We start from the raw sequence: 25,544 nt of genomic DNA on the forward strand, positions 1-25,544 counted from the left end.
TGCAACCTCCGCCTCTTGGGTTCAAGTGATTCTCCTACCTCAGCCTCCAGAGTAGCTGGGACTACAGGCATGTGCCACATCACCCAGCTAATTTTTTTTTTTTTTTTGTATTTTTAGTAGAGATGGGGTTTCACCATGTTGGTCAAGCTGATCTCGAACTTCTGACCTCAAATGATCCACCCACCTCAGCCTCCCAAAGTGCTGGGATTACAAGTGTGAGCCACCGTGCCAGGCCCCTATTTGGTTGCTGGTCAAGATTCCTTTGAGTCTACTGAGAGGAGTTTTTGGTTTGTAGTAAGCTGTTTTATTTATTCTTTTTTTTTTTTTTTTTTTTTTTTTTGAGACGGAGTCTCGCTCTGTCACCCAGGCTGGAGTGCAGTGGCCGGATCTCAGCTCACTGCAAGCTCCGCCTCCCGGGTTTACGCCATTCTCCTGCCTCAGCCTCCCGAGTAGCTGGGACTACAGGCGCCTGCCACCTCGCCCGGCTAAGTTTTTGTATTTTTTTTTAGTAGAGACGGGGTTTCACTGTGTTAGCCAGAATGGTCTCGATCTCCTGACCTCGTGATCCGCCCGTCTCGGCCTCCCAAAGTGCTGGGATTACAGGCTTGAGCCACCGCGCCTGGCCTTATTCTTTCAACAATATGAAATGTCTACCTTGTGCCAGGCACAATGCTGGGCATACGCTGACATTCGATCTAAGGGCAAGTGGTGCAGAAGGATAGGAGACGGGGCATCATGGCAGATTTATCTCATTCTCCCAGCTTCCCTAGCATGGCACTTGTTCAATGGTGGATGTGCACACTCATCACGTTGAATCAGAGGGTGTCTCCACGACTGTACACATTACACATTCCTATACCAGTCACACTATGTTTAAAACACAAATTGTGCAAGTGAGTCTTCCAGAGTAAGGACAACTTCTAGAGGGGGGATGGTATGGTAGAATTCTGGAAGAGTGTGCTGTCTGGCACCCATGAAAAACCCTTTGATCCACTTTTGCCATCAGCCCTTTCACATCCCTCTCCTATCCACTAACAAGAACAAATCAAGAAAATGAGCAAATCACACGGCAAGAGTACATTTTGAACAACTTTTATTATACGTTTAGTGTTCTCTATACAAAAGAAATCAGTTTTTTTACAGTGATTCAAAAAAAAATTCAGAATAATTTGGCCTTTTCATTGCTCATGCAGTCAGTTTATAAGTCCATGTATTAGACGGTCCTCCATGGCCCAGAAGTCTTCCCTGCTGAAGGTCGTGCATGACACCCTCAGATACGCATCTGTCACTGACAAAGTTGGTTAATGCAAAATAACTCGCAAAAAAGGAAAGAACATGATGTGAGAGGGGTTAAAACAAGGTCTGGCATGGAGTTAAATGTTTAACCAATGGAAAAAAGATCAGACCAATTTGTGCGTGTGTGGATATGTAGGAATGGATGGAGACGTTGGGGAAAAAAATGCCGCACGGGAAAGAACAAATTGGAATGGTGGGGGATATGGGTGTGTGGTAGGGGCAGGGCAGGAGGTCCTCCGGGGTCCAGCATGGGTCGGGAGTGGGAGCAGGACAGAAGGTGGCCACGTCACAGGTGACTGATGCTCAGCTCAAGGGGAGTGTGAAGAGGTTGGCAAAGAGCTGGGGAGCCGGGCAGAGGGACAACACTGACTGAGGACACTGCAGTGGGGAATCAGAAAAAAAGGGGCAGCTCAGGGACATCTGATCTGCCTCATTTTTGAAAAAGAAACAGAGTAGTGCACAAAATTCTGGATATCTTCTCCCAGAGTTTTGTGTTTATTGCTTCACCGAAGTCTTTACATCTGTTGAACTCCAGCCCAGCAAATCCCAGGGTGGCAGCTTGCATGGGCCCTGCTGCCTCTCTGCACCCTCTGGCCATGGGCAGAATGGACAGAGATGCCCTCACTTCTGAGGAATACAGCACGCTGAAGGCCCGATGTGTTACAAAGCAAGAGACACCATTCTAGGGGGTACAGTCTAGGGTTCACAGTAACAAACACCAATCAGCTATTCTATTCCACTGGCCCAGGTCTGCCCTTAATTGCATGGGTGGGTGAACCACAGGCTGATCAACAGACAGACTGATCTTGGTCTAAGAAAAAATCCTGTTCGTCTTTCATTTTGGGGGCATGTGGGGGATGTGGGAGAGGCAGTAAAGAGGTATGAGAGGGTGAACCAGAAGGATAGATCTTAATACCTCTGTTTCAAAGGAGGCAGCTGTGGTGAGATGAAAGAACACTGGACAAGGAGTCAGAAGGCCCAAGTTCAAGCCCTAACCTTACCTTAGTTTACCAGCTATGTGATCTTGAGCAAAAATCCCTTCACTTCTGTGGATTTGCATATCCTTGTCTGTACAATAAATCATTTCAATGAGATCAGCTCTGGGATTCCTTCACATGCTGAAATCCGATTCTGGTCCTAAGCTAAATGCCTTTGTACGTATTTCATTTCCATTCTTCTCATTATGGAACACCCATTTAATACTAGTATGCTGACAGGAGGAACAGCAGTTTCAGGTGAGGCTTGAGACACTGTTTGGTGGGTGCTTGTGGCTCTCCTGGATGGTTCTCCTTTCTCTCTGATCCCTCTCTGAATGTGTCTCAGGAAGGCCCATTATTAGTAAGGAAGGGAAAGAAAGGACACTTCCCTGGGCTTGGGCTGTGCAGGCTGGGGACAGCCACAAAGTCTGGCTTGAACTCACATGGGGTAGCCCCTGTCTAGGTTAAGGGAGGGGAATGCTAGGAGATGGTCAAGGGAGGGTGCTGGTCTGACTCTGCCCGGCTTGCCTATGCCTCCCAGGGCCTTGGTCTCCTCCTGACACATCAAGCTCTTTGTTTCATTGTTTTGAGGCCTATTTTTTTTTTTTTTTTTTAAACAATCAGGGCCCTCCTCAATGCTACTCCTCGGCTACTACGCAGAGCTCAAGCAGGATCCTTTGCCAACTAACGGGATAGACCCAACCGCAACCATGAGCTTGTGTGTGTTTGGCGGGGCTGGCCGGAGTGGTGACTGGGCAGGAAGTCAGTCTGCACCAAGGTGTCAGGAGCGGGGAGTGGTGCCCTGTGCCGGCCTCCCAGGAACCTGCTGCCCTCCCACTGAGAAGGGATTCTCTGGCACCAGCCCCAGCCCACGGAAAGCCTGAGAGGCTTCCTCTCCTCAGAGAGTTAGCAAAGCAGCCTCACAAAGACAGACAAAAATGTGCTACATCCCTGCTCCTTCCATCAAATGGGCTGTTCGTGATGCCCTAAGACTTGGCCCTGCTCCAGCACAGGGCGCCAGAAAGAGACCGCAGCCCGTGCCATTGCTGGGGCAGAGTTTCCCACTCCTTTGGCTCAGATGCTCTCTCTAGGTGCTGCCAACAGGAATTACCTAAATAGGTCCCAACCCTGGTGGCCTCTCCCGCTCCTCTAACTTGTGTTCCTCACCCACACAGAGCCCTTTGCATCTCATCTCATGCAACCTGGATGTGGACTAATCCTTTGCCCCAAGAGGCAGAGCAAAGAGGCTCAGGAAGCAGGACTGTTTTTCAAGCCACACCATGGTTCTTGACTGCTTTGTCCTGCCCAGCCTTGGTGACCAGATGGACCAAGTTCTCCCTCAGAATCCCTCTCTTCAAGCTCATAGCCATCAGTGGCTTAAGCAATAGAGGGAAGAATGCTCCCAACTCAATGGCCACTGTGTCCCAGCACTTGATTTCAGGACTGTCAGCCCCGTGAGGGCAGGGACCACATCTAACTCACGCGCCATGGTATCCACAGCTCAGGCCTTAGTTCAGACTGGATTTCAGAGTATTTGCTGAATGAATGAATGAATGAATGAATGAATGAATGAACAAATGACAGCACAGGAAACTACAGCTCTTAAGGTTGAGCACAATCCTTTGATTGCAGCCCAGTCAAAGGAACTTCTAGAGTTACTGTAAGATGCCCAGCACTTTCCTCCCAGCCAGCCAAACTGGAGTGCCGATGGTAATGGTGCTGTCCTGGCTTCATTGTTGGTATGTCTTAGGGTAGTTGCTTGGGAGACCCAGCTGGCAGGGAGTGCTGGGCAATTCTGCTTTCGTGCTGAGCTGGGCTGGACTCTGACACGGGCTCCATGGAAAACGCACTCTCCTCTTCCCCAAAGGGGCTGCCTCCTGAATCCTGCAATCCCCACGCTAGCAGCGTTTGATCTCTCTGACCACCTGCCTTCCTTGCTTGGGGAAAACTTAATTCTTCAGCCTCAGATTTGCTTCTGCTCAGACGGGTGTGATTGCATGGTGATGGGGGGTAGCTCTCAGCACCCACAGAACAGTAGCCTGAGAGAGGGCTAATAGCATTTTCTTCGTACACAAAGGACAGTGCAGAGCCTGGCAGGACACTGGAATGAGGTGCAGAGGCAGGCTGTGGGCTTACTTCTCCCCAAGACCCTTACGAGGGAAGCAGCCTTCCCAGTCACCAGGTGGTGTGGCAGACTTGCTCACCGTCCCTTCCTGCCCTAAGAGCCTGCTTTCGGTGCAGTGAGTTCACTGGCATGTACGGTGCAGTATGGAATGAGTGTCTGAGAAACTGACTACTCTGCTCAGATCCAAAGCGTTTTCTGGAAAGGCCAGTCCTTTAATTCAGCTCACAGGCACACTTCCCTGACATTCCCTTCAGGGACAGTGGGCCTAGTATCCAAGCAGGTGTTGGAGGAAAGCCAGGGGAGGGGCCCTCCAAGCTCACGCCCCACCCCCTGCTGTTTACCCTGTCCCCTTGCACTGTGATAAGCTGCCCCTCAGGCGTCCAGGCAGCAGCCCTGGCTGAGGCTTGGCCCAAATGACCATCACACACTCTCAGGTTCAAACAGCCTTATTGGCTCAGTTCTGGGCTATGATTTCTTACCAGCAGACAGAGAGTGTGTGTCTATGGGCTTGACCTTCAACTGAATGATTATTAATGATGCAAGCATTGCTAATACCTTTGCGGCTTAAACATGTGGCAAATGATGCTTTAATAAAGTCACTGAAGGACAGAGCCCTGGTCCGGCCCAGGCCCCCTGGCTAGCAGCTGGAGGCTCAAATCAGAGGCTGTGCCCATGGCAGCTGATTCGTTCCTGGGGATCAGCTTCACCCTCCTGAAACTGACCGGAGCTACAGAAACAGCTAAAGGGTTCCTCTTAGACTCAAGATCTCCCCCTCTCCTTCTCTGTCTCTGAGGCTAGGTACCTTTGGTTTCAAAAATGCATTAGGTGGGGAGGATGAAGGCAGCACCTTCGGTCTGACAACTGCAGGTCTGCGAGTGTCTCCACTTGGGGTGACTCGTGAGGACGTGTGTTGGGTGGCCGCTTCTGGTCCTGCCGGAACACTTGCATAGGCTGCCCTGCTCTCCTGGACACGGACATCGCTGGAGGCTTCAAGGCTTGCAGGGAGGGGCTGGGAACCTGGGAACTCCAGGGGCAGATCAGCGCTGCATAAGGCATACAAAGAGCATTGAGTCCTCCCCAGGTGGGGGCATCACAGCACTGAGTACGGTGCCACCACAGGTCCCCTGATATGTATACACCCCAATGAAAGGGCAGACTGGCTCAGTCTTGGGGCAAGTCCCCATCCACATACCATGTCAAACAAAAGCCTCAGTGTCCTACAGAATTGGCTGAGAAGATGATATCTATCTGCTAGAGGTGGAAGGGGAGCAGCGCCTTATGCCCCAAACGCACCAGCAAAGCTTTTGCATCACAGCATTCCATCTCCTCCAGGGTGGCAGCGTGGGCCCCAGCCACGTGGACAGGTGCCCTCTGGGACAGAGTGGGTGTGGCCCTCTATCTACATCCTGGGTTTCACCAGTGGGGAGGAAGGAAGTCCAAACCCAGCCTTTTTCTTCTCTCTAGAGGTAAGCAGAGTTCCCCCAAGACCAGACACCTGATTTTCTTCTGCTTGAGGTACACAGTCACTGGCGTTGAAGTCCTTCCTATCAGTGCTCACTCCTGTTCCTCAAACTTCTTCAGAGTCAGTGCAGCTCACATCTTAGATACACCAGAGAAAAGGGCAGGGGGGGAATGAGGAGCAAGAGGTAAACACACCTCCCAACCGAACCAGAGAGCAGCAAGGAGGCCTGCACACCCTCTCCCTGCCAAAAATACTGTCATTTTCCAGAAAGAAGCCAAGCCCAGCTCAGCAACTGACAAGGCCGAGGCAGAGGGGTTGGGAGCCAGGGGAGGCATATGGCGAGAAAGGCATCCTTCGGAAATGCATTGGCCCAGAGGTGGTTTGAATATTACTGCCTGTCTACGTGTTCTGGTACGGATTCAATCCTTTTTGCCTATCTTTGTGGTCTCCTGGGGGAGAATCTACTTTTTCTTTCTTTTCCAGGAACACTTTTTCAAAAGGAAAAGAAAACGGAGACATCGGGTCTGGAGGGGAAGATGCACAAAGCAAAATTAAGACAATGAGAAGTCCTGTAACCAACAGAAACGGTGAGCATGTGCCGAGGCCAAGGGCGGGCAGTGTGGTGGAACGCTCGGGGGTGGCTGTGAGACTGGGCAAGGGGCCAGGCTCCCTCTAGCTGAGCTCAGCCACGGCTCCAGCTCTCCCACACTGGTGGCACCCGGGGCTGAAGGGGGGTCATTGGGAGGGGGCTTGTGGGTGGCTTGGTGGTCACTGATCCTCACAGCTTGGCAGACCCCCATATCGTACCCTTGTTACTGAAGGTGGTGGTGGCTTTGTGGTAGGTCTGCAGTGGTTTAGTTTCCCCCTCTCCCCTCCTCCCACTTGCAAAGTGGTGGCTGTGCCTGGGTGGGCTCCGTTAGGCCAGAGAGTAGATAGCATTGACAGGTGACGTGGCCTCTGAGCTTTCGTTGCCCTCTGTTTCCTCCTTGTCCTTTTTGACGGTGTACTGGCCGATGAAGGAGCCGTCTTCATTGAACTGGCCCTCGCCACCCTCGCCATAGTCCACCAGGCTGTCGTCACTCTCCTGCTGCTTGATGGTGCCGTCCAGAGATGTCTGACTGCCCTGCAGAGGCTTGTTGTCCTCATCACTGGCCAAAGAGAGACAGAGAATCTCAGGTGCTGTGGGATGGGGCAGCCGGCCTCCTGCCAACACATGTCCTACACAGCTCAGAGAGGATGGGACCCAGGGGACCACCCAGTCCAGCCCCCGCTTCACCCTCCCCTGTCCAGCCTGCGCTACAGAAGGGAAATGGAGGCCTAGAGAGGACAAGCACCTTTTCTAAGGTGAGGTTGCAAGTCAGGTAGGGCAGGGAGTGGAGCCCATGCTTTTGGGCTCCTGGTCCAGGTCCCTTCCATGAGACTGGGTCCCTGTCTGTGGTGGGAGTGGATAGAGGATGGCCACCTCATGGTGAGGCAGAGCCACTGCTTGTGAGACCATATGGGATGGTTCTAGTCCCGAGTGTGTCACTGTGTGGTTTTGTGACCTGGGCCTCAGTCATCAAGAGGGGCTGGCCCAGCTTTGATCTCCCAGGACCTGTGACTCTGTAGGGATACACTCTCACCTTGACAAAAAGCAAGGCTTTTAAAGGAAGAAACCTCTCCCCTGCCTCTCTGCTTCTCTGTCTTAGTGTGTTTCGCTGAGCTATCTGGTTGATCTATAAAAAGATGTTATTACTTTGGACCTAGCAAGTACAGGTGTGCAAGAGTAGTGGGAGGGAGGCGCACACAGGTAAGCAGGTGATGCCAGCAAATGTGAGAAGATAGCAAGGCTCAGAGGATCATGCCTAGCCCCCCCTGAGGCCTACAAGCCCTGGCCCTAAGCTCCCCTTGTGCAGGGAGAGCTGGGAGGCTGCCAAATAAAGCTGCATGGGCCGCTGGGAACAGCTGCCCAGTCAGGATGTCTGCTGCACTCCCGAGGAGGCGTGGGCTGCTCCCTGAGCCAGCGTCTGTTCAGGCACCATGTCCCTTCCCTTGGCTGAAAAGGCTCAGAGCAGGCACCAGGTGGTGCTGGCTGCACTTCAGAGGTGAGCCCAGTTCCTGGGCAGGAGCAGCTCAGGATGAGCAGTGGGAGTCTGGGTCTCAGGGACCATAGCGGTGCCAGGCGGTCTGAATAGACACACATCACACCCTTCCTTGCCCCCAGCTCCCCACCCACCCCCAGTCCTTCCTGGACATGGGGAAGACAACCAGCTGAGTTGCCATTACAGTGGGCCGTGCGTTCTCACTTCTAATAGCAGTGTCGGGCAAAGACAGCTGTCAGAAGAGGGCAGCGAGCCAGGGCCGGGGCTGTGTTAGAAGACGGAAAGCTATTAGCTCACTCCCTGCAGTGCTGCCCCATGAATACAGCCTAACTGTATTCTGGGACAGCCGTGCGTTGGGAGATGGTGTGAGGGAGGCAGCTCTCTGGGGCTGTGCTGAGTTTGTGCAGGAAGTGGAAGTCACTGTTTGCCAACTGGAGGAGGGGAATTGCCAGGCTCCTCACCCCACTTGCAGGTCTTGTTCGCATGCACTCCTTCCCAGGGCCCTCCACCCCATGTGCAGGGGCATGAGGACGGTGCTATGCGATTTGTGGGAATTCCTCCTCTGGTTCCAGGCAGCTAAGCTAAGTGCAGCCACTGGACAGTGACAGCCCAGCCAGTGGGAGGGGTAGGGGGAGAGGTCTGTAGCATGCCAGGCTGTTGAGGGAACAGGGGATCTAGGTCTAAAAAGAACAGACCGAATAGACCTCTCCTAATGGAAGCTTGAAAGAAACCAGAATGACTAAGGGTGGCCTTGGTCTGGCCACCTGTTGGCCTCGCTTCTGAGACATCTTCAAGGTCCAGGTGGATGGACATGGGGGAGAAGAACAAAGGGCGCCCCACGGGAAAGGTGGTCAGTCACTTAGCCACAGACTGGAGTGAGAGGAACAGTACTCCTCGCCCCCAGGCCTATCCCCCCTGGAAACTTAGTTCTTCCTCTGATGTATTCATTTCAGCCTTTTCCCAGGTTAGGGCTCTTAGACTCATCCAAGGGAGGACTCTAGGACAGATGCTGCAGACCTTCCAGAGCCAAAGCAGAGGGGTGTGTGTGTGTAGGGGTGCAGGCCTAGGCATGCTCCTGTGCGTGTAGACCCAGCCTCAGTGTCTGTGGGGAGGAGGCAGGGGTTTTTGCCCGACAGCTTTGGTGTCTGGGGCAGGAGAGGTGCACGAGGAACCATCTCCTCACAGTGCAGGCTGCTCAGCCCCGTATTGGAGGAGGTCCACGCTCCTCCTCTCTGGCTGTACCGAGAGTCTGGGGGAGGAGAAGCCCCGTGGCTTTTGGAACAAAAAGCCAAGGAAGTCTCAGCCCACAGGGAAGCTGGGCCCTGCCAGGGAAGATGGGAAGGGGGCTCTTGTGACTGCCCTTTCAGGGGGCTTGTGGGGATGTTGGGACTAGATGGACAGTTATGGCCCATAAGCCTACAGACAGGCTCCTGTGTGGGCAGTGGCTCCACCACCCATTGATCTGATTATGCTTGCCAGGCTGACGGGCAGAGTGGCAGAGGCCCAGGACAGGAAAAGGAGACTGCAGCAGAGGACAAGGGCCTGGCCCAGGCAGTAACTGGGTGGCGTGGGCAGGCAGGGCTTTGATCAGACATTCCCTCCATAGCACTTGGTCTGAGAATGACACTCCACAGCCCACTCTGCATCATCCCTCAGCTCAGAACATATTCGTGATCTCCATGGACAAACAACGACATTGTTAAGCCCAGATACGAAGATGCATCCAGGTAGGACAGGAGCACGGGTACAGAAGTATAGAATAGCAGCACCAGCAGCACCAGCCGGCCCCGGACTTTCCAGCTTTGCCACTAACTCACTGGGTGGGGAGCAAGGAAGAGTTTTAGGCAATACGCTTCCCGGTTTGGGCCTCAGTCCTCTCATCTGGGGCATAGGGCACTGGACCTAGATACCTTTCCAAGGCCCATTCCGGTCTAGAGCCCAAAGATATCGCCACGTTCAAGGAGAAACGACCTGGAATCAGCCACCTTCATTCCTTGAGGCTTTAAGACATCACAGCCTCCCAGGGTCATTATCTTCAGGGTTAGGAGTAGAGTGTGGGCAGAGAATCAGCCTGAGGGCTGAGCTCATCTCACAGCAAGAGGGTCCTGGGGCTCGTGTTCAGAGTGAAAAGGTGGAAAGATATAAATAGCAAGCTTGATACATTTGAGTTGTGCGGTTGAATGAATGAAATGCTGTTCGTCAAACTAATGCATGCATGTGTCAGGCAGTGTCTCCTGGGGGAGCAGCCTCGTCTGGCACTCTTAGGATGAGAAGCCTCTGAGTAAACTCAGCAGCACGCACTCTCCACCACAGCGCCGCCAGAGAGGCAGGGTGACGGCCCAAGGGGCAAGGACGGCTACTCATGGCCTCTCAGCCAAGTGGAGCTGCTCTGAGGTGAGGGTGGTGCCTCAGGGACATGGAGGACAGCCTGCCTGAGAGAGGAGGAGGGAGATCACGCACCTATAGTCAAACGAGCCATCCTCTTCCTTGGGGTCTTCAGGGCCAAGGGGAACATCCTTCTTTTCTCGTACTTGGTCAACAAGAGAAGCAAAGACACAGACACGATGATTAAGTACATGCCCCGGCTCTCCAGGGCTCCACTGACTGCAGGGCCAGAAGGCCCCGCCCTGGGCTCACGGACACTCTTTTTTAACAAGGCACCATCCACGCCTCCCTTGTTTTTGCTTCCTGTACTCAATCAGTTGCCAAGTTGACTCTGCCGCCTCCTTCTCAGCCCCAGAGGTCTCTTTACATCTCCACTGACAACTGAAATCCCCTCCTACCAAGCTCCCCCAACCACATCTCTATGAAGTCTCCCCAAAAGATCAAACAGATGTGATCCTTTCCTCTGCCAAAGGCAAACACTCCACTGTTTGCACCTTTCTTATTCTGCTCTGTGGTGTAACTATTTGTGCACATTTCTCATGCCTATCACAGAAGGCTAGTTCTTTCCTCAAGGGTGGGGGTCTGTGTGCTTCACAGTTCCTAGCAGAGTGCCCTGAGCAGAGAAGACACGCCAGACACACCTATGGGATGGAAAGTGTCTCTTCTCTGTGACTCCCCCTTGTTGGCGTGCCCCCTTTCCTCCACTTCCTCTGTGATGTGTGAGCATTCAGCCGAGGCCCTGTCTTGTGCTGTGCTCATTCTTTCGGTGTCAGCTACGGTGCCCTTGAGGAGAGATCATTTTTCCTCCAGTATTGCTAGTGCACAGCACAGAGGTGGATGCACAGCGGGCACTTACATGAAAGCCTCTTTATGTATCTTTTTTTTTTCCAGTGGTGCTATCTTTGCTCACTGCAACCTCTGCCTCCCGGGTTCAAGCGATTCTCATGCCTCACCCTCCCAAATAGCTGGGTTTACAGGCGCCTGCCACCACGCCTGGCTAATTTTTGTATTTTTAGTAGAGGCGGGGTTTCACCATCTTGGCCAGGCTGGTCTTGAACTCCTGACCTCAAGTGATCCACCCACCACGGCCTCCCAAAGTGCTGGGATTACAGGCGTGAGCCACCGCACCCGACCTATGTGTCCTTTTTGAGATACAAGGCGGATAATCAGCCTCATTTTAGATGAGGGAAACTGAACCCTTGAGAGGTGAAGAGCATATCACGTAACTAATTAGTGACTGAATGAAGACCGGAGGGAAGACTAGCACCCAGGCCTTGTGGCTCCTGGTTCACTCATCTTTTTAAGGGACCAGGGGCTTACCCTGTAGCTGGAGGGCAAGAGATTAGTTTTGAAGAACTGTTTGGAATGAGATACTTTCTGAAAGGGCAAAGGACGGCTCAGAGTTGATCTGCTGGGTTCTTCTGGTATTCCACTTCCACCTGGAACGGGCGTGAACTCAGTCCACCCAAGTCTTACTGTCAGATGGAGGAGGCAGCCTCTTCCCTAACTGAGGCTTTCTCTCTTACAGAATCAGATAAGCCCAGCACAGCAGAAGAGAGTGAAAGCAAACATCGCTCACCAGTAAGGAATGATCATTTCCTGCCCTCCCTCACTTAAGGCACAGTTCTTCAGAGTCCTAGTCTGTGGGTACTTGGGCATGGGGAAGGAAAAAGAATGGAGTCTCCTCTCCCTTCTATTTCCTTTGTGTTGAGTTTTAGGGGGATCCTGGGGGAGGACCTGTTCTAAGAGATGGGGAGAAGGAAGCATTTGGGGAGCATGGGGTATGTCTGGTGATGGGGCTTTCTGGGGCAGGGAGAAATTTCATTCTGTAGTCCAGCCAGATTTTTGCTTTCAGGGTCATCCATTATCCTGTCTCCTGTCACCCTACCCACCCCATCACAGACAGATGGCTCTCTTGCTCCTGTGTAAAAAACAATCAATATTTCCAGAAACAAGAATGCCAGAGGTCCTTGTCCTTGACCTTGGTATGTCTGGGCTGCAGGATCTTCTTTTTTCCCCCCTTTTTTGAGACGGAGTCTCATTCCATCACCTAGGCTGGAGTGCAGTGGCACGATTTCGGCTCACTGCAACCTCTCCCTCCCAGGTTCAAGCAATTTTCCTGCCTCAGCCTCCTGAGTAGCTGGGATTATAGGCACGTGCCACCATACCCAGCTAATTTTTTGTATTTTTGGTAGAGACGGGGTTTCACCATGTTGGCCAGGCTGGTCTTGAACTCCTGACCTCAAGTGATCTGCCTGCCTTGGCCTCCCAAAGTGCTGGGATTACAGATGTGAGCCACCGTGCCCAGCCTGGAGGATCTTTAAAAAAATTTATTTATTTATTTGAGACAGGGTCTAACTCTGTTCCTCAGGCTGGAGTGCAGTGGCACGATCATGGCTCATGGCAGCCTTGACCTCCCCAGGCTCAGGTAATCCTCTCACCTCAGCCTCTTGAATAGCTCGGACCTCAGACACCTGCCACCATGCCCAGCTAATTTTTGTATATTTAGTAGAGGCGGAGTTTCGTCATGTTGGTTGGGCTGGCCTCAAACTCCTGACCTTAAGTGACCTACTCGCTTTGGCCTCTCAAAGTGCTGGGATTACAGGTGTGAGTCACTGTGCCTAGCCAGGGGCTGAAGGATCTTGAGGTCTCCTTGGGACTTTAGGGAAGCCCAAAGTGCTTTAGGACCACGGGGGCCCCTACCAATGCCACCCGTCTTCAGCCTCTCCCTGCTCCTCGCATCGCTTCTGACCCTTGCTAGTGGTATTGGTGGTTACACCATCATCCTGTTGAGTGCACATCTCTGGAACTCTCTCATGGGTGTGCTGCTTCTGCCCAGACCCCTCCTCTCCCCATTCTCTGGGACACGGTTAAAGAAAATGCCTCTCTTCCTTTCTCCTTCCCCGGGACCCAGGATCCTAATGAGATTCAGGCTGAAAAAAAGCCAATTTATAGAGCAGATGGGTGGTGAGTCAAGGGGAGGAAAGGTCATTCTTAACAGGAGCCAGGGTTCCTTCCATCCCCTCTCTGAGGCTGCCTGGACTGTGCCATCCGTCCAACTCAGGCGAACTTAATTAACTCAAGTGCTTGCTGGCAGCCCGAAGATGCACAGGCAAGAGGATTGTATTTCCAAGCCGGGCAAGGGCTGGCTTCACTGAGAGAACACAGTCCCCGGATCTGGCTGGAGACCTGGAGACTCACGGGAAAGCAGACGTGCCCCGCCCTGCAAGCCCACGCCTCTCGCACGGCTCACCTGGGTACTTGCCGCCGCGACTCCTCTTGATGAAACAGACGATGAGCAGGATCAGCACCAGGAGGGCGATGGCGCACATAAGCCCAATGAACCAGCCCTGGGTGGCGATGTCCGCTTGGTTGTTGGTGTAAGCTGGCGGGGAGGGCCGGAAGCAAACCCGTGAATGATTTCATGGGGGAGACGGTGAGGCGGGAGATGGAGGGAAGAACTTCAGCTATTTCACACGGATGTTTCTCCTGGAGCCTAACACTACCACCTAGCAGCCCCCCGGCCCAAACTACCCCGCTAAAGGACAAAAAGAAAATAATTAAAGAGCCAAGGTCAAAAGATCAGAAAAGAGGCAAAGGAAAGGGGTACAAGGAGCAAATAAGAAGCAGAAGGCTGAACAGGTCGTTTAGGAAGGGAAAGTATCCTAGGAACGAAGCACGGCATTCTTGGAAACCAGAGGGCTGGTCACAGCCTAGTGGGGACTGAGGGATGGCCATGGATTGGCCATGGAAGTATGATTCCCCATGGATGAGTCCGGGGTGGAGAAATGGGAGCCGGCAAGCTACCCTCAGGGAGTGTAGGCCGTGGCCATGTTGCAAAAACCCGCTATGAGAACACCTTCGCAGGCCTGCACAGGCGCACAGCAGCATCCCTGCCCACCAGCATGGCTCCGAAGCCATCCAGCCTTCCTGAGGGTGGGGACTGGACCAAGTGGAGGCCCAGGATGCCCTGTCTTTTCACATCTCTCTAGTGGATCATGTGCTTCCTGACAGCAAAGGCAATCCTGGTGTGGGCACCCCTAGCCAGGCCAGCAGCGACGTGGGGCTGGGGCTGTGCCTTCTGCTCACTCCATGACACTTCCAGACTACTCCACACAGGGTGACCCCCCGATGGTCTGTGACAAGCCGATGTGCCCCCTCCTCCAACCCCTGTGACAGTGAGTCCCTCTCTGTCCATGCCCAGCATATGTGGAGACCTGTTTCAAAGTGGGCAGATCCCTTTGTGATTTGAAAGGCCTGCAGGAGGCCCTGAAGAACAGGTGCTCAGGAGTCATCTGAGGGTGTCCTTGATGGCCCAATGACTGGGTTTGGGTTCGGGAGGGGGGTGTGGTCAGTACCAACTCGCCCTTCTCCTTTCTACTGGCTGGAGAACAAAAGCGACCCCTCCTGAAATGCAGCCTGTCACAGAACGTGAGACTCTGTGACAGAAGGGAAGGATCAAAGGAACTTAATACACCCAAAGTAACCCTGGAGCCAGCCAGCCCAGAGACACCTGGGGAGAGGCACACAACAGCAGGCGCCCCAAGAACCATGGAGCTGGCGCCAAGGCACTGAGCCTCCTCCTAGGAGCACAGGGAACAGCATGAGGGCCACAGCATGTGCGCCCCCAGATCTTCAGCACATGCCACTTGTGGGGACGTTATCTGGGTGCAAGCCCACCCTTTGCTCCTCTTGGGGGCAGAAACTATTTTTACAGGCTTCCCAGTGCCCAGGCAATGGCATTGCACCAAGAAAGTTCTCAATACAGGGTGAAGACTGATGAACAAGTGTCCTCTGCACTCTGGTTGCCCAGGGCAGCCCTGGGCTGAAAAGCAGGAGAGGCCTGTGAGAACAAGGCTTGTGAGTACCATGATGTAGGTAGGCTGCAGAGAAAAGTCCCATCCCTGCTTCCACTCCTGCTCCCAGCAGGCCCCCGCCACAGTGTCAGAGTGATCTTTCCAACCCCCCACGTAGGACTGAATCACTTTCTTGCTTTAACCCTCCAAAGCTTCTCATTGTTATTGAAGAAAACTCTTCATTCCTTATCCTGAGCTGTCAGACTCCATCAGAGCAGGCCCTGGCCGTCTCTCTAGTCCTACCTCCCACCACCCTGTCCTCATGCTTTATACCCCAGCCATGCTGGCCGCTCTCATTCTAGTGCAGGGCCTTGGCATCTGCTGCTTTTTCTTCTAATGGCTGCCTTGGCAACTGGTACCTCCTCAGAGAGGTCTTCCTGAACCTTCCCAGTTTAAACGAAGTCCCTTTCCCCAACTCCCACCCAGCCACTATCTCTATTTCATAGCATTTATAACCATTTAATATATATAGATCTATCATTATCTATTTAATCCTTCCTTCCTTCCTTTCTTCCTTCCTTCCTTCTTTCCTTCCTTCCTTCCCTCCCTCCCTCCCTCACTCCCTCCTTTTCTTTTTTCTCTTCCCCTACAACTCTCTCCCCTTCTCCTCCCCTTTCCTGCTCTCCCCTCCCCTTCCCTCCTCTTCTCTTCTCTTTTTGAGACAGGGCCTCACTCTGTTGCCCAGGCTGTAGTGCAGTGGTGTTATCATAGCTCATTGCAACCACAATCTCCTAGGCTTAAGTGATCCTCCTATCTCAGCCTCCCAAGTAGCTGGGACTACAAGTGCATGTCACCACGCTTAGCTAATTTTTTTTTATTTTTAGTAAAGACAGGATCTTGCTATGTTGCATAGGCTGGTCTCAAAGTCCTAAGTGTTCCTGTGTCTTAAAACAAAAACCCTTGAGGAACTTACCAGAATTTTCAGCTCCAGTTCACATGCTGCCCTCTTATTGGTACACTCTATACTCTTCCGCCCCCTCCAGTTCCTGCCAACTCCTCTGTACCCCCAGCAAGCTGACTTTAAGCCCCTCTGTTCTTAGCGTTTCAGCTGTTACCACTGAGTGGGCCTCTCCCAGGCTGATCTCCACCTCCTTGACTCTCGTCATCACCAGTGATCCTTTATTCATCCCCATCATCCCTCCAGCCACCTCCACAACCGTAAGCCCAGAGCCTCCTCCTCCAGCTCTCCTTGGATGTGTGTGCTTAAAATTCAACCTGCATCTTCCTGCCCCCTGCCTTGGTTCTCCCAGCTCTCCTGCTGCTGCCAGAGGCCTCACCACTGTGCCCATCTCTAAGAGCTGCCACATCTTCCAAAACGCCTCCCATATTCCCCTCACTGTTCCATTCTATTCCAGGGGTCCCCTCATGTGTGCCTGTCAGTTCCTGTGGATACAATGAGACATCCTGTTACCACCTTCCTAGGAGACTTCCAATGATGCCACCTTTCCTTACTCCCCACTGTGTGGGCTCAGCTTCTGAGCCTGGCCTTCCAGGAGCGCCAGTCTCCTTTCCGTGCATCCTGCCCCTCCTGCCCAAGAAAGCCCAGGCTGTCGCCCTCCTAGCTCACTGCCACCTTTGCACACTCTACCCCTCCTCCCTGAATCTCCCCTTGCTCCAACTCACACCATCTCCGAACTCCGATTTCACCCCCAGCTGCTCCATGCAGTGGAACATTTAATTGTTCTATTTCCTGGGTCCTGGTTTCCAGTTATACTGTTAAAGTCTTGAGAATGGGGGATCTCTTTTAGCCTCGTAGTACTTGGCACAATGCTGGTCACATAACAAGTAGTCAGTGACTATTTATTGATTAATGGGTCAATTTAATCTTACTATAATACAGTTAACCTGGCATACTGATTTAGGTTTTTCCCCTGATATTAGCTAGGGGTCATAGGGATACTGGCTTGCCCATGTGCGGGACCTGGGCACTGGGATGAAGGAATTACTTCAACATGTGTTTGGATAGTTGTACCCACCTTTTGCAAGGAGGTTGGTTTGTGTGTCTGCAACGACCTAGTCAATGGCCTAGTTGCACCACCATCTTCCTGGTGCTTGTTCTGATGCACCTGACAGCTCTCTCCACAAGACTTCCTTCCTCTTGGGAAAGAAAGTCATCATTCCAGGAGAAAGGGGCCACATGAGCAATTAGGAAGCAAATACGGCTTTTCATTCCTGATGTACCAGGTGAAGTTCAAATGTTACCTTCCATCCTTACTGAAAAGGCCAAAGAATTTCCTGTGAAGTTTGGACACAGAAGGCTGTTCACAATCAAGTGGGATCTGGGATAAGGTGGGCTCGACCACATCCCATCAAAGTGATTTAGTTTCTCAAGGACCAAAAGAAATTGAGGACATAATGATCACACTTATAATGGGACCCCATGACCTGGACTCCGAGAGGAAGGCATTTTAGCAAGTCCTCAGAGCAATTATATTTGACTGTCAACACCATACTCAATGGGTCTGTTAAACTTGTTTCAAGATTCCTAACGGATCCAGTAATATCAGTGTGCAAAGACCAGGGTGCGTTTACACTCGCCACTCTCAGCTGTAACTGACCAGAGCCAGAAGAGCATCCTCTCGTCCAGCCCACACACCTCTTACACTGGACTAGAAGACATGTTTTGTGTGCCTTCCACACCTCCCCCTGCAACACCCACTCAGAAACGGGCAATACACCTGCAAAGCAGACAGCTCTCATGACTCCTAATTCTAACTGAGAGGAATTGGGTTTGGCCAGGGAAGAAAGGCCAGTCACTCAAAGTCTGCAGAAGAATTATGTCCTAGAAATAGGGATAGATGAACAAATGTAACGGAGATAGATTTTCCCCAAATACAGTTTGGCTTGGCTGTTCTCACTTAAGCACCGTTTGACACCTCTCCACACCTTGCCCCATCCTGGTCGACCAAAGAGATGCTTCTTCCAAACACAGCAGAGGCTGACTGCATTCAGGTCCCCTGAGGCCCTGCTCCCTGTTCTCCTCAGGTCCGAGGCAGGCTGCTATCTGACTGCTGGCCCACTCTCAGCATCCGCCATCCTCCCGCCTTTCCCCATCCCGCACCCAGTACAGAAGGGCTGATGGGCCTCTTGGAGTCCAGTGTTATGTGTTTGTAGCCCCTCAGGTCTCTTTGGCTTCAAACACTTGAAGGAGGTGATTAACTTCCCATTGGGATTTTTTGGTGAGGGTCAGAGAGGCTGTCAGCCTTTCCAGTGGTTTCCTTCCATTTCCTTCCTGAACTGCTATAGTGCATTCAAGTCTGCTGACTAAAGTGACAGCCTGTGGTTGTCTAAACGACCAGTGGTCAGGGCCCAGAGATGCTCATGAGTTCTTGCTTTAATGAAACACAGGGATCTGTGGGTTGCATGGACTTGGCTCTGGAGTCCATCCACAGGAAAGACAATGTGTATTTTTGAAGGATATGGACACACACTCACAGACTTCAGAAAGTGAAAATATTTCCTTTCCCTATGTGGTCTGCAGACAGTAATTTCCAGTCAGCCTGTGAGAGAAGTGGACGATATGTACTCAGAGCTGGGCTCATCAACCTGCCCACTCCAGCTCTCGCTGGGAGGAGCCTGGGAAGACTTGCCAGGGCTGATTGTTTCATCACTGGAAAGCAAGCTATCAAAATGAGCCTGTCCACCAAGCACAGGAAAAGAGAAACAAGTATTTAGGTTCAGAAGCATACCCGGTATCAATCGGTTTTCTATGGTGTGCTTAATACCCCAAATCAGATTAGGACATCCCTGAGGGCAGGGCCTGAACCCTCACCCACAGCCCTAGGGCTTAGCACCTGGAGAAGTCAAACTCTCAAAGCAGGCTGTCCTGGTTTTGGCAGTCTTCCCTAGGATGGAACCCTATTTTCAAATATCATCTTTGCTTTTTGCTGCTGTGCTGGACTCAAATATGTAATGAAGCAAAATCAAATGCACATACCAGTGAGCAACAGCTTGGGACCTCATCTGAGCTAGACAGAGTCCAGCCACTTGCTCTGCTCGGTCCACTGTCCAGTTGCCTGGCCTGGCTCCCCTTGTTACAGGACAGACTGGCCACTCACTCAGACATCCTGCCTGAGTCGGCCTGGCTAGCCTCAATCAGGGAGCCCGACTCTCAGACCCTCTGAGCCTTGATGGCATGCAAATGCGCAGGACAGGCAGAGACACAAGGAGGAAGACAGGATGCCAGACCAGGAGGGACTAGGCAAGAAGGGGTTGGGTGAGACGTTTACACAGATGGGCAGGGACTCCCGAGATGCAAGCTACCAGGATCAGCCTCGCCAGGCCAGGTGCAGGAGGAGTAATGAATATTTAAGTCAACATTCAGAAGTTCATATAAATCACTGTGTTTTTCCCCCCTCCCCTATCCTGTGTATCTAATGACCCGCATCTGATTAGGATATCCCTTGGGGGCAAGGTACTGATCCTTTTCTCTCTTAATCTCTTTCCCCACCCTTACCCTTAGCCCCGGGGCTTAGCATACAGGCCACTTGGCAGCCTGCTCGGCTGAGTTTAAAGCTACACACACACAGACCAGAGAGTGCCCTGTAAGTATCCGGACTGCCAGCTACCCCTGCCAGCACAGAGATTGCTGAACCTTGTGCCCTTTGCTGAGCCCCAGTTGGCCTGTTCATTTGGCACAAGAAAGACATTTCTTCGTCCACAGCTGAAGCCACTATACAGCCAGAACCATTCCAGTTCTGGAGAGCTTCTTCCCCTCTCCCTGCATGCCAAAAAGTTGCCCACTTTTAGGCCAAGACAAACTTGGGACAAAAACAAAGCCCTAAACAAGCTGTGTCACTCACTTTGAAATTTTTAACAATAGATGATGGTGGCAAGGGAGTAACAAATGCACTGATCTCCTGGAGCGACTTCTAGATCAAGGCCCTGTGATGGCCCTATCCCCTGATCCTGCATGAAGGGAGCCAGCCCCTGTGCACACAGGCCAGGTTGCACTACTCTCCTGCAGCCCGCAGACCCACAGACAGTGACCAAATGTGCACACACACCAGGCAGAGCAGGGGGCTAAGTGTTCTCTGTTGTCGTTAAACAACCCTTTGTTTCCTTCTGACCCCACAGGGCCACAATCACTGTTTCCTGTCTACCACGCATGCACACTGGGCTCCTCTAGGCTTCCTGAGAGCCTTCAGCTGATGCATAATAAGAGCTGAGACACGCCATGCAAGGTGGGGAATGGGGTGGGGATGAGTCTTCTTTCCGAGGAGAGAGGCAAGCAGGAAGCTGAGGATGAGAATGAAATGCCCCATGCTCGCAGGGGATGGCCAGGCCAGGTCCCCTCTCACCTGTACTGGTCATAAAGGTGATGACGGTACTGCTGATGCCCTCGTTGTCCCGGGAATAAACCCGCAACGTGTATGTCATCCCGGGATAGAGGTCTGTCAGCTGTATAGGCTGAGCCTGGGCCTTAACTGGGACAGTTTTTTTCGTATGGTTGCCTGGGGAACAGAAACCTCAATCAGCCTAGAACCAGGCACCAGGAGCTGGAGAGCCAGTGCTTAGGTCCTGGTCACCTGTCAAAGGTAGAAAGTGTGGGGGAAGGGACCAGAGAACCGCGGGTCCAGTCCATCATACAGACCGGGAGGTTTCCAGGCAGCTTCCCCAGGCCTGTCCATGCAATACTAACTCTTTTAAACAGCCCTTCAGCTGGGGACACCGTTCCTTCTCCTGAAGTTCTCTTTCCTCACCAGTCTTCACACTAGACATATTATAACCTACTTCCTTACACTCTTAGCTTGTCAGCAGATGCTCTGTTGCCCTAGAAGCGATTGGCTTTTCACATGGATCTGGCTGGTGAGGGCCAGAAAGCCAGTTAGCATCCCTCATGAAAACAAGATGAGCTGGGACTCTGACTCTTGGCTCTCATTCCTAGCTTCACCTCTCATTTCTCACCATGTGGTGAATTCCCACATCAGGAAAAGCGTGTGCCTGTGCATGTACGCTGTAGGGTGAATAGGGGTGGTAGGAGGCTGAAAAAGTATGGACAAAAGTATGGACCAAACTATGGAGTCCAGGTGCCGTGGATGTGAACTCCTCCTCCAACCAGAGAGAACTAAGTCAGCTTTGCTCTCTCCTGAGAGCTCTTTGGGTAGGCTATCCCAGGTGGATTGGCTGGCTGGGTTAGTTGGCTTAATTGTTTAGAGCACATACTAAAGAGGCCAGGATGGTGGGTTTGACCCACAGGGTCCTTCACTCAGGGGCCACACTCTGCAGTCCAACGAATCTGTACCCTTGGTCCCAAGCTCCAGTAAAGGGTGAGCAACTCAGCTCAAGCCACCAGCTGGGACAAATGGCTCTGGTCTGTGGCTCTGACTAGGGGCCGCTGGCATTCCTTTTGGAGCAAAGCAGGGTTGTAGCCCAAGTCTGTGAACTGGCCCACCCAGTCTAGTGGAGCCTGAATTAAGGAGATCAATGCAGAGATTTGGCTCATTTGGGGGCTATTCAGAACCCTCATCCTGGGCAGGAAATGAATGAAGGACCCCTTTACACAGGTCCTCCACAGACATGCAACCCTAGACTTCCACTAATGGCTTGAGAAGCCCCCTTCCTTCTCCTTGAGTCTGTTCCTCCCACCTCTCTGCTGCCTGAGTGCATATCGATTTCATTAAGCCATAATTAAGCCAGGCTAAAAGGCCTCTCTGAGCCTGGGGGAGTTCACAGGATCTCTTTAATGGCATCTACCGCTACCCGCCGCTGCTGCCGACGCCGCTGCCGCCACCACCACCCCGCACAGCAATGCTTACTGTCGATGTACTCAACCACAAAGTCAGTTCCGGGCCCGAAATTGTGCTTCCAGGTGATGTTGGCCCATTTACTGTTGGGGAGCACCGTGACGTTCCATATGGACTGCTCATCGGGGGCTGGTGGACGGGTTAGAAGAGGAGTTAGTGATGAGGAGGGAGTGGCACCAGAGACATGGAGACACACACATACACACAAGCGTGTGCATGCACGCACATGCCCACGCTCGCGCACGCACACACGTACACACAGTCATCTAGGAAAGGGGAGAGTCAGAAATGGCTGTGCACAGGGCCTGACAGAGCTCCAAGCTGCAGCCTTGGTGGCCAGGCCAGAGGTCACTGTCCAGGGACAAGCAGGTGCAGTCGGGAGGACTTCTGAGGGAGAGCTGGAAACTGACTGTGTCCACATAGGTAGGGTTAGAAATGAAAGAGTGTTTTTTTTGTTTTTGTTTTTGTTTTTTGTTTTTTGAGACGGAGTATTGTTCTGTTGCCCAAGCTGGAGTACAGTGGCGTGATTTCGACTCACTGCAACCTCCACCTCCCAGGTTCAAGCGATTCTCCTGCCTCAGCCTCCCAAGTAGCTGAGATTACAGGCGCCCGCCACCACACCCGGCTAATTTTTGTAGAAAGAGTGGGTTTTGATCTGTGCCATTTGAGGCTCTAACCTGGACTTATTCCCTTTTCAGATCCCTTGTCATGTCAACAGTGTAAGGAAAGGGCCCAGGAAAAAGGCCGTGTGTCCAGGAGCAGGAGGCCACACAGAGGAGATGTGTGCCAGCCCCCTGCCCTTCAAGCAGAGAAGTGCTGCAGGAAGGAGAGGGTTATCTTTAAGAGCCAAGAGTCTTGATGAAATTTGCAGGAAGGACGTACTTTTGAAGCTGGAGGAGAATGGTGATCCAGACAGGTGAGGCTGGTCTAGGGAGCCTCTTGGGTTGTTCTTGGTCAGAGAGAGCCTGACTGATGTGTCTAACAGCCTCAGATTGTCTAAAGCCTAGAATCTCAGGGGCCCGAGAAAGGCAGTGTGAACGCTTCCTCTCCCTCGCGTGAACTAGGTGGGACCAAGAGAAGATAACTCCTTGACAACCAGCCCTCAGTGGTCCAGATACCAAAGAATCCTGTTCTGTTGGCTTCTCAGCACCACCAAGTTTTTGATGCCTGATCTCTATGCAACACAGAGGACATTAATTATCAAGTTCTTATGAGCTGGGAGCCACTTTATCAAAGCCGTGGTGCTGTCTGAAACCATAGCCTGTGTACAGGAGAAGGGCACTAATCTTCAAACATAATCATTTTTCAAGAGTCCCAGCAGTCTGGTTACCCCATTTTCCAGCAAAGATTTAATAGTGGAGTACTCACATGAAGCCTTGTATTTCAAAGACTTTACAAGTGTGGCTCCTGTATATTTTATTAGCATGCAAGGGGGCACTGTCACCAACTCACTTGTCAAAAATAAATGAATAGAGTACATTGGTGATGCATTTATTCATTATCTATTTGACGTGTGACTGAGCCTGCAGGACTGGGGAAGTGATAAAAGATCTCCTGGTTTTCACTTCAAAGAGGTGCCTTCTGCACTACAACCTTGTCAGGCGTTGGTTGCCCCAGGTGGATATGATTCATATTAAGTGAGGGGCCAAGAAAGTGATTCCATTGATGGCACCATGGGGAGGGCAGAAGGTAGGCTTCCTTGCCTGTCTGCCAGATGCTTCAATTGTACTGGCCGCTTGAAGCCATCCCAAATTCTAACTCCTTAGAATTTCATGGCTCTTGCTGGTGAGAATGAATTGTGATTAGTCATGATTTGGGGACTTGAGTTTCCTTCTCCTCAGCTCTAAGCCCTGTAAATAGCTAGAGAATTTGTGTTTAAACAGTTTGGTCACCAATATGAAATTGACTCAAATCTGGCTGTTTTAATGGCAATGAAGATTGGGGTTCTTTTAGAAAAGGCTAGGCAATGGGAAGCCAAGATGATTTAGAAGTGGGAGCTGGAGGAAGGCATTGCCACAGAGATATCAGGATCATGACCCGGAAGCACTAAAAAGTTCAAAGAGAAGGACCAAGCATGTGAGATATCAACACCTAGAAACACAAAAAGGGTCAGGGAGGGGAAGCATGGATTGTCTCACTGACTCCTGGAATGTAAGAATTAGGGAATCTCCCTTGAAATCTGAAAAAGACAGGCTAAGGACAAATAAAAAGGCCTATTTCACCCTGAGAAGAGTAAACTTATGAAACACGTTTTCCCAAGATGTAAGGCACGAAAAAGGTAAACATTCATTTTTAAAGTCCTAGACAGCCATTCTGCTACATTAAGGAGGTGAGGATGGTTGAGGAGTGTTCCCAAGGTCTAGATAAGATCAAGGCCATGGCCAGGTCCTCTGCAGTGTCTCACAGAACTTGAGGAGTGCTGCGGGGGCTGGTCCTACGTGGCAACAAGGCCTATATTTCAGAAGGCAAGTAACTCTTTGCTGGGGAGCAAGAGCCACTTCCTTTCTTCATTTTTGATTCATCTTTTCTCCAAACTCAAAGCACTTGTAGGACAAAGAGCCCCACTTCAATGAAAAAGATGCCTCGCCGTGGCCCCAAAGGACATCAGTCACCAACACGCTGGTGGCAGCTTCTAATACCCCAGCAGGTTCCTCCTCAGCCAACTTTTTCCTAAAGTGCCTGTTAACTTCTAGATGGCACCTGTCAAGCAAACCAGCACTTTCAGGGTCTCAGGAGCTCATGGTAGCTATGCCTCTCATCTGCCCTGACAGCTCACTTAACTCCATGTCATTGAGCTAAAAACAAAATCCTTTCACGTCTATTAAGCCTCCATCCTCATTCAGGAGGCCGAGAAAAGTGGAGCAGGATGGGAGAAAGGAGGCCTTGGAAGGTAAAGGGACTTGCCCAGGAGACAAAGGGGTGCCCACTGGGGCCTACAATTCTACAACTGTGGGAGAAGAGTTCTGGATGCTTCCTGCCAGCCCTGCTGGCTGCCTCACACTGATTTTAGAGCTGGCCTGTGGGCTCAGGAAGCTACAAACCTTCCCCTTGTTGGTAATAAAAGACTGATGCTCAGTGCTTGGAAGCATCGCTGAATTCCCCTGGGGTCTCCCTGAACTGGAAGAACAGAGCTTCCTGGCCTAGTTGCATGATACAGGAACAGTGCATTCTCCTGGCTCAGTATACCAGCCCTGGGATCGATTCTTACCAGGGGCCCTGAGAATGCCCGTAATTTTCCCTCCATGCCTGCATTTGAGGGCTTGGGGAACGTGAGTGGGCATTAAGGGACTCCTTGGCAATACAGTTTCCTGGAAGCTCTGACTTTGTAAAAGAAAAGTCTGTTAAGTGTTCCTTGTGGGAGGAGAGGCAAGGACGGACAAGGGGTTCTGGGAACAGAGCTGCCTGGCACAGCCACTCCCTGCTGCTCAGCCTCTAGGCCAGATGCAGATGTGGCCAGGGCAGGAAACTCCCTCAGGCCAGTCGTGCAGTGGCTGGTCCTTTTCCCCTCCTCACACAGTCTTCCTTCCAGAGTGCTCTGCCCTGAGCTGACTGCCTGACATGTAGCTGGAGGCAGTCCTGACATCTGGAACCTGGGGGCCCTGCCCAGGGAACTTGG

General features: G+C 51.9%; 1 protein-coding gene across 26 annotated transcripts in view; it reads right to left on the minus strand.

Moving 5' to 3' along the window:
• Positions 1-1,076: 1,076 nt before the first annotated feature.
• NFASC (neurofascin) overlaps positions 1,077-25,544 on the minus strand; it is a 200,382-nt gene continuing 175,914 nt past the window's right edge. For 15 of the 26 annotated variants that reach the window (XM_031656569.1, XM_031656559.1, XM_031656596.1 and 12 more), the window contains 5 exons: positions 21,941-22,057; positions 20,483-20,635; positions 13,580-13,711; positions 10,402-10,471; positions 1,077-7,008 (listed from right to left, as the gene is read on the minus strand). In XM_031656569.1, the coding sequence (XP_031512429.1) occupies positions 6,777-7,008; positions 10,402-10,471; positions 13,580-13,711; positions 20,483-20,635; positions 21,941-22,057 (704 nt within the window). In that variant the 3' untranslated portion in view covers positions 1,077-6,776. Of the gene's footprint in view, positions 7,009-10,401; positions 10,472-13,579; positions 13,712-20,482; positions 20,636-21,940; positions 22,058-25,544 lie in introns of those variants that run through there. The other 11 variants (XM_031656616.1, XM_031656613.1, XM_031656610.1 and 8 more) reach the window with 2 other exon arrangements.

The sequence above is a fragment of the Papio anubis genome, chromosome 1 (assembly GCF_008728515.1).
Source record: "Papio anubis isolate 15944 chromosome 1, Panubis1.0, whole genome shotgun sequence".
NCBI lineage: Eukaryota > Metazoa > Chordata > Mammalia > Primates > Cercopithecidae > Papio > Papio anubis.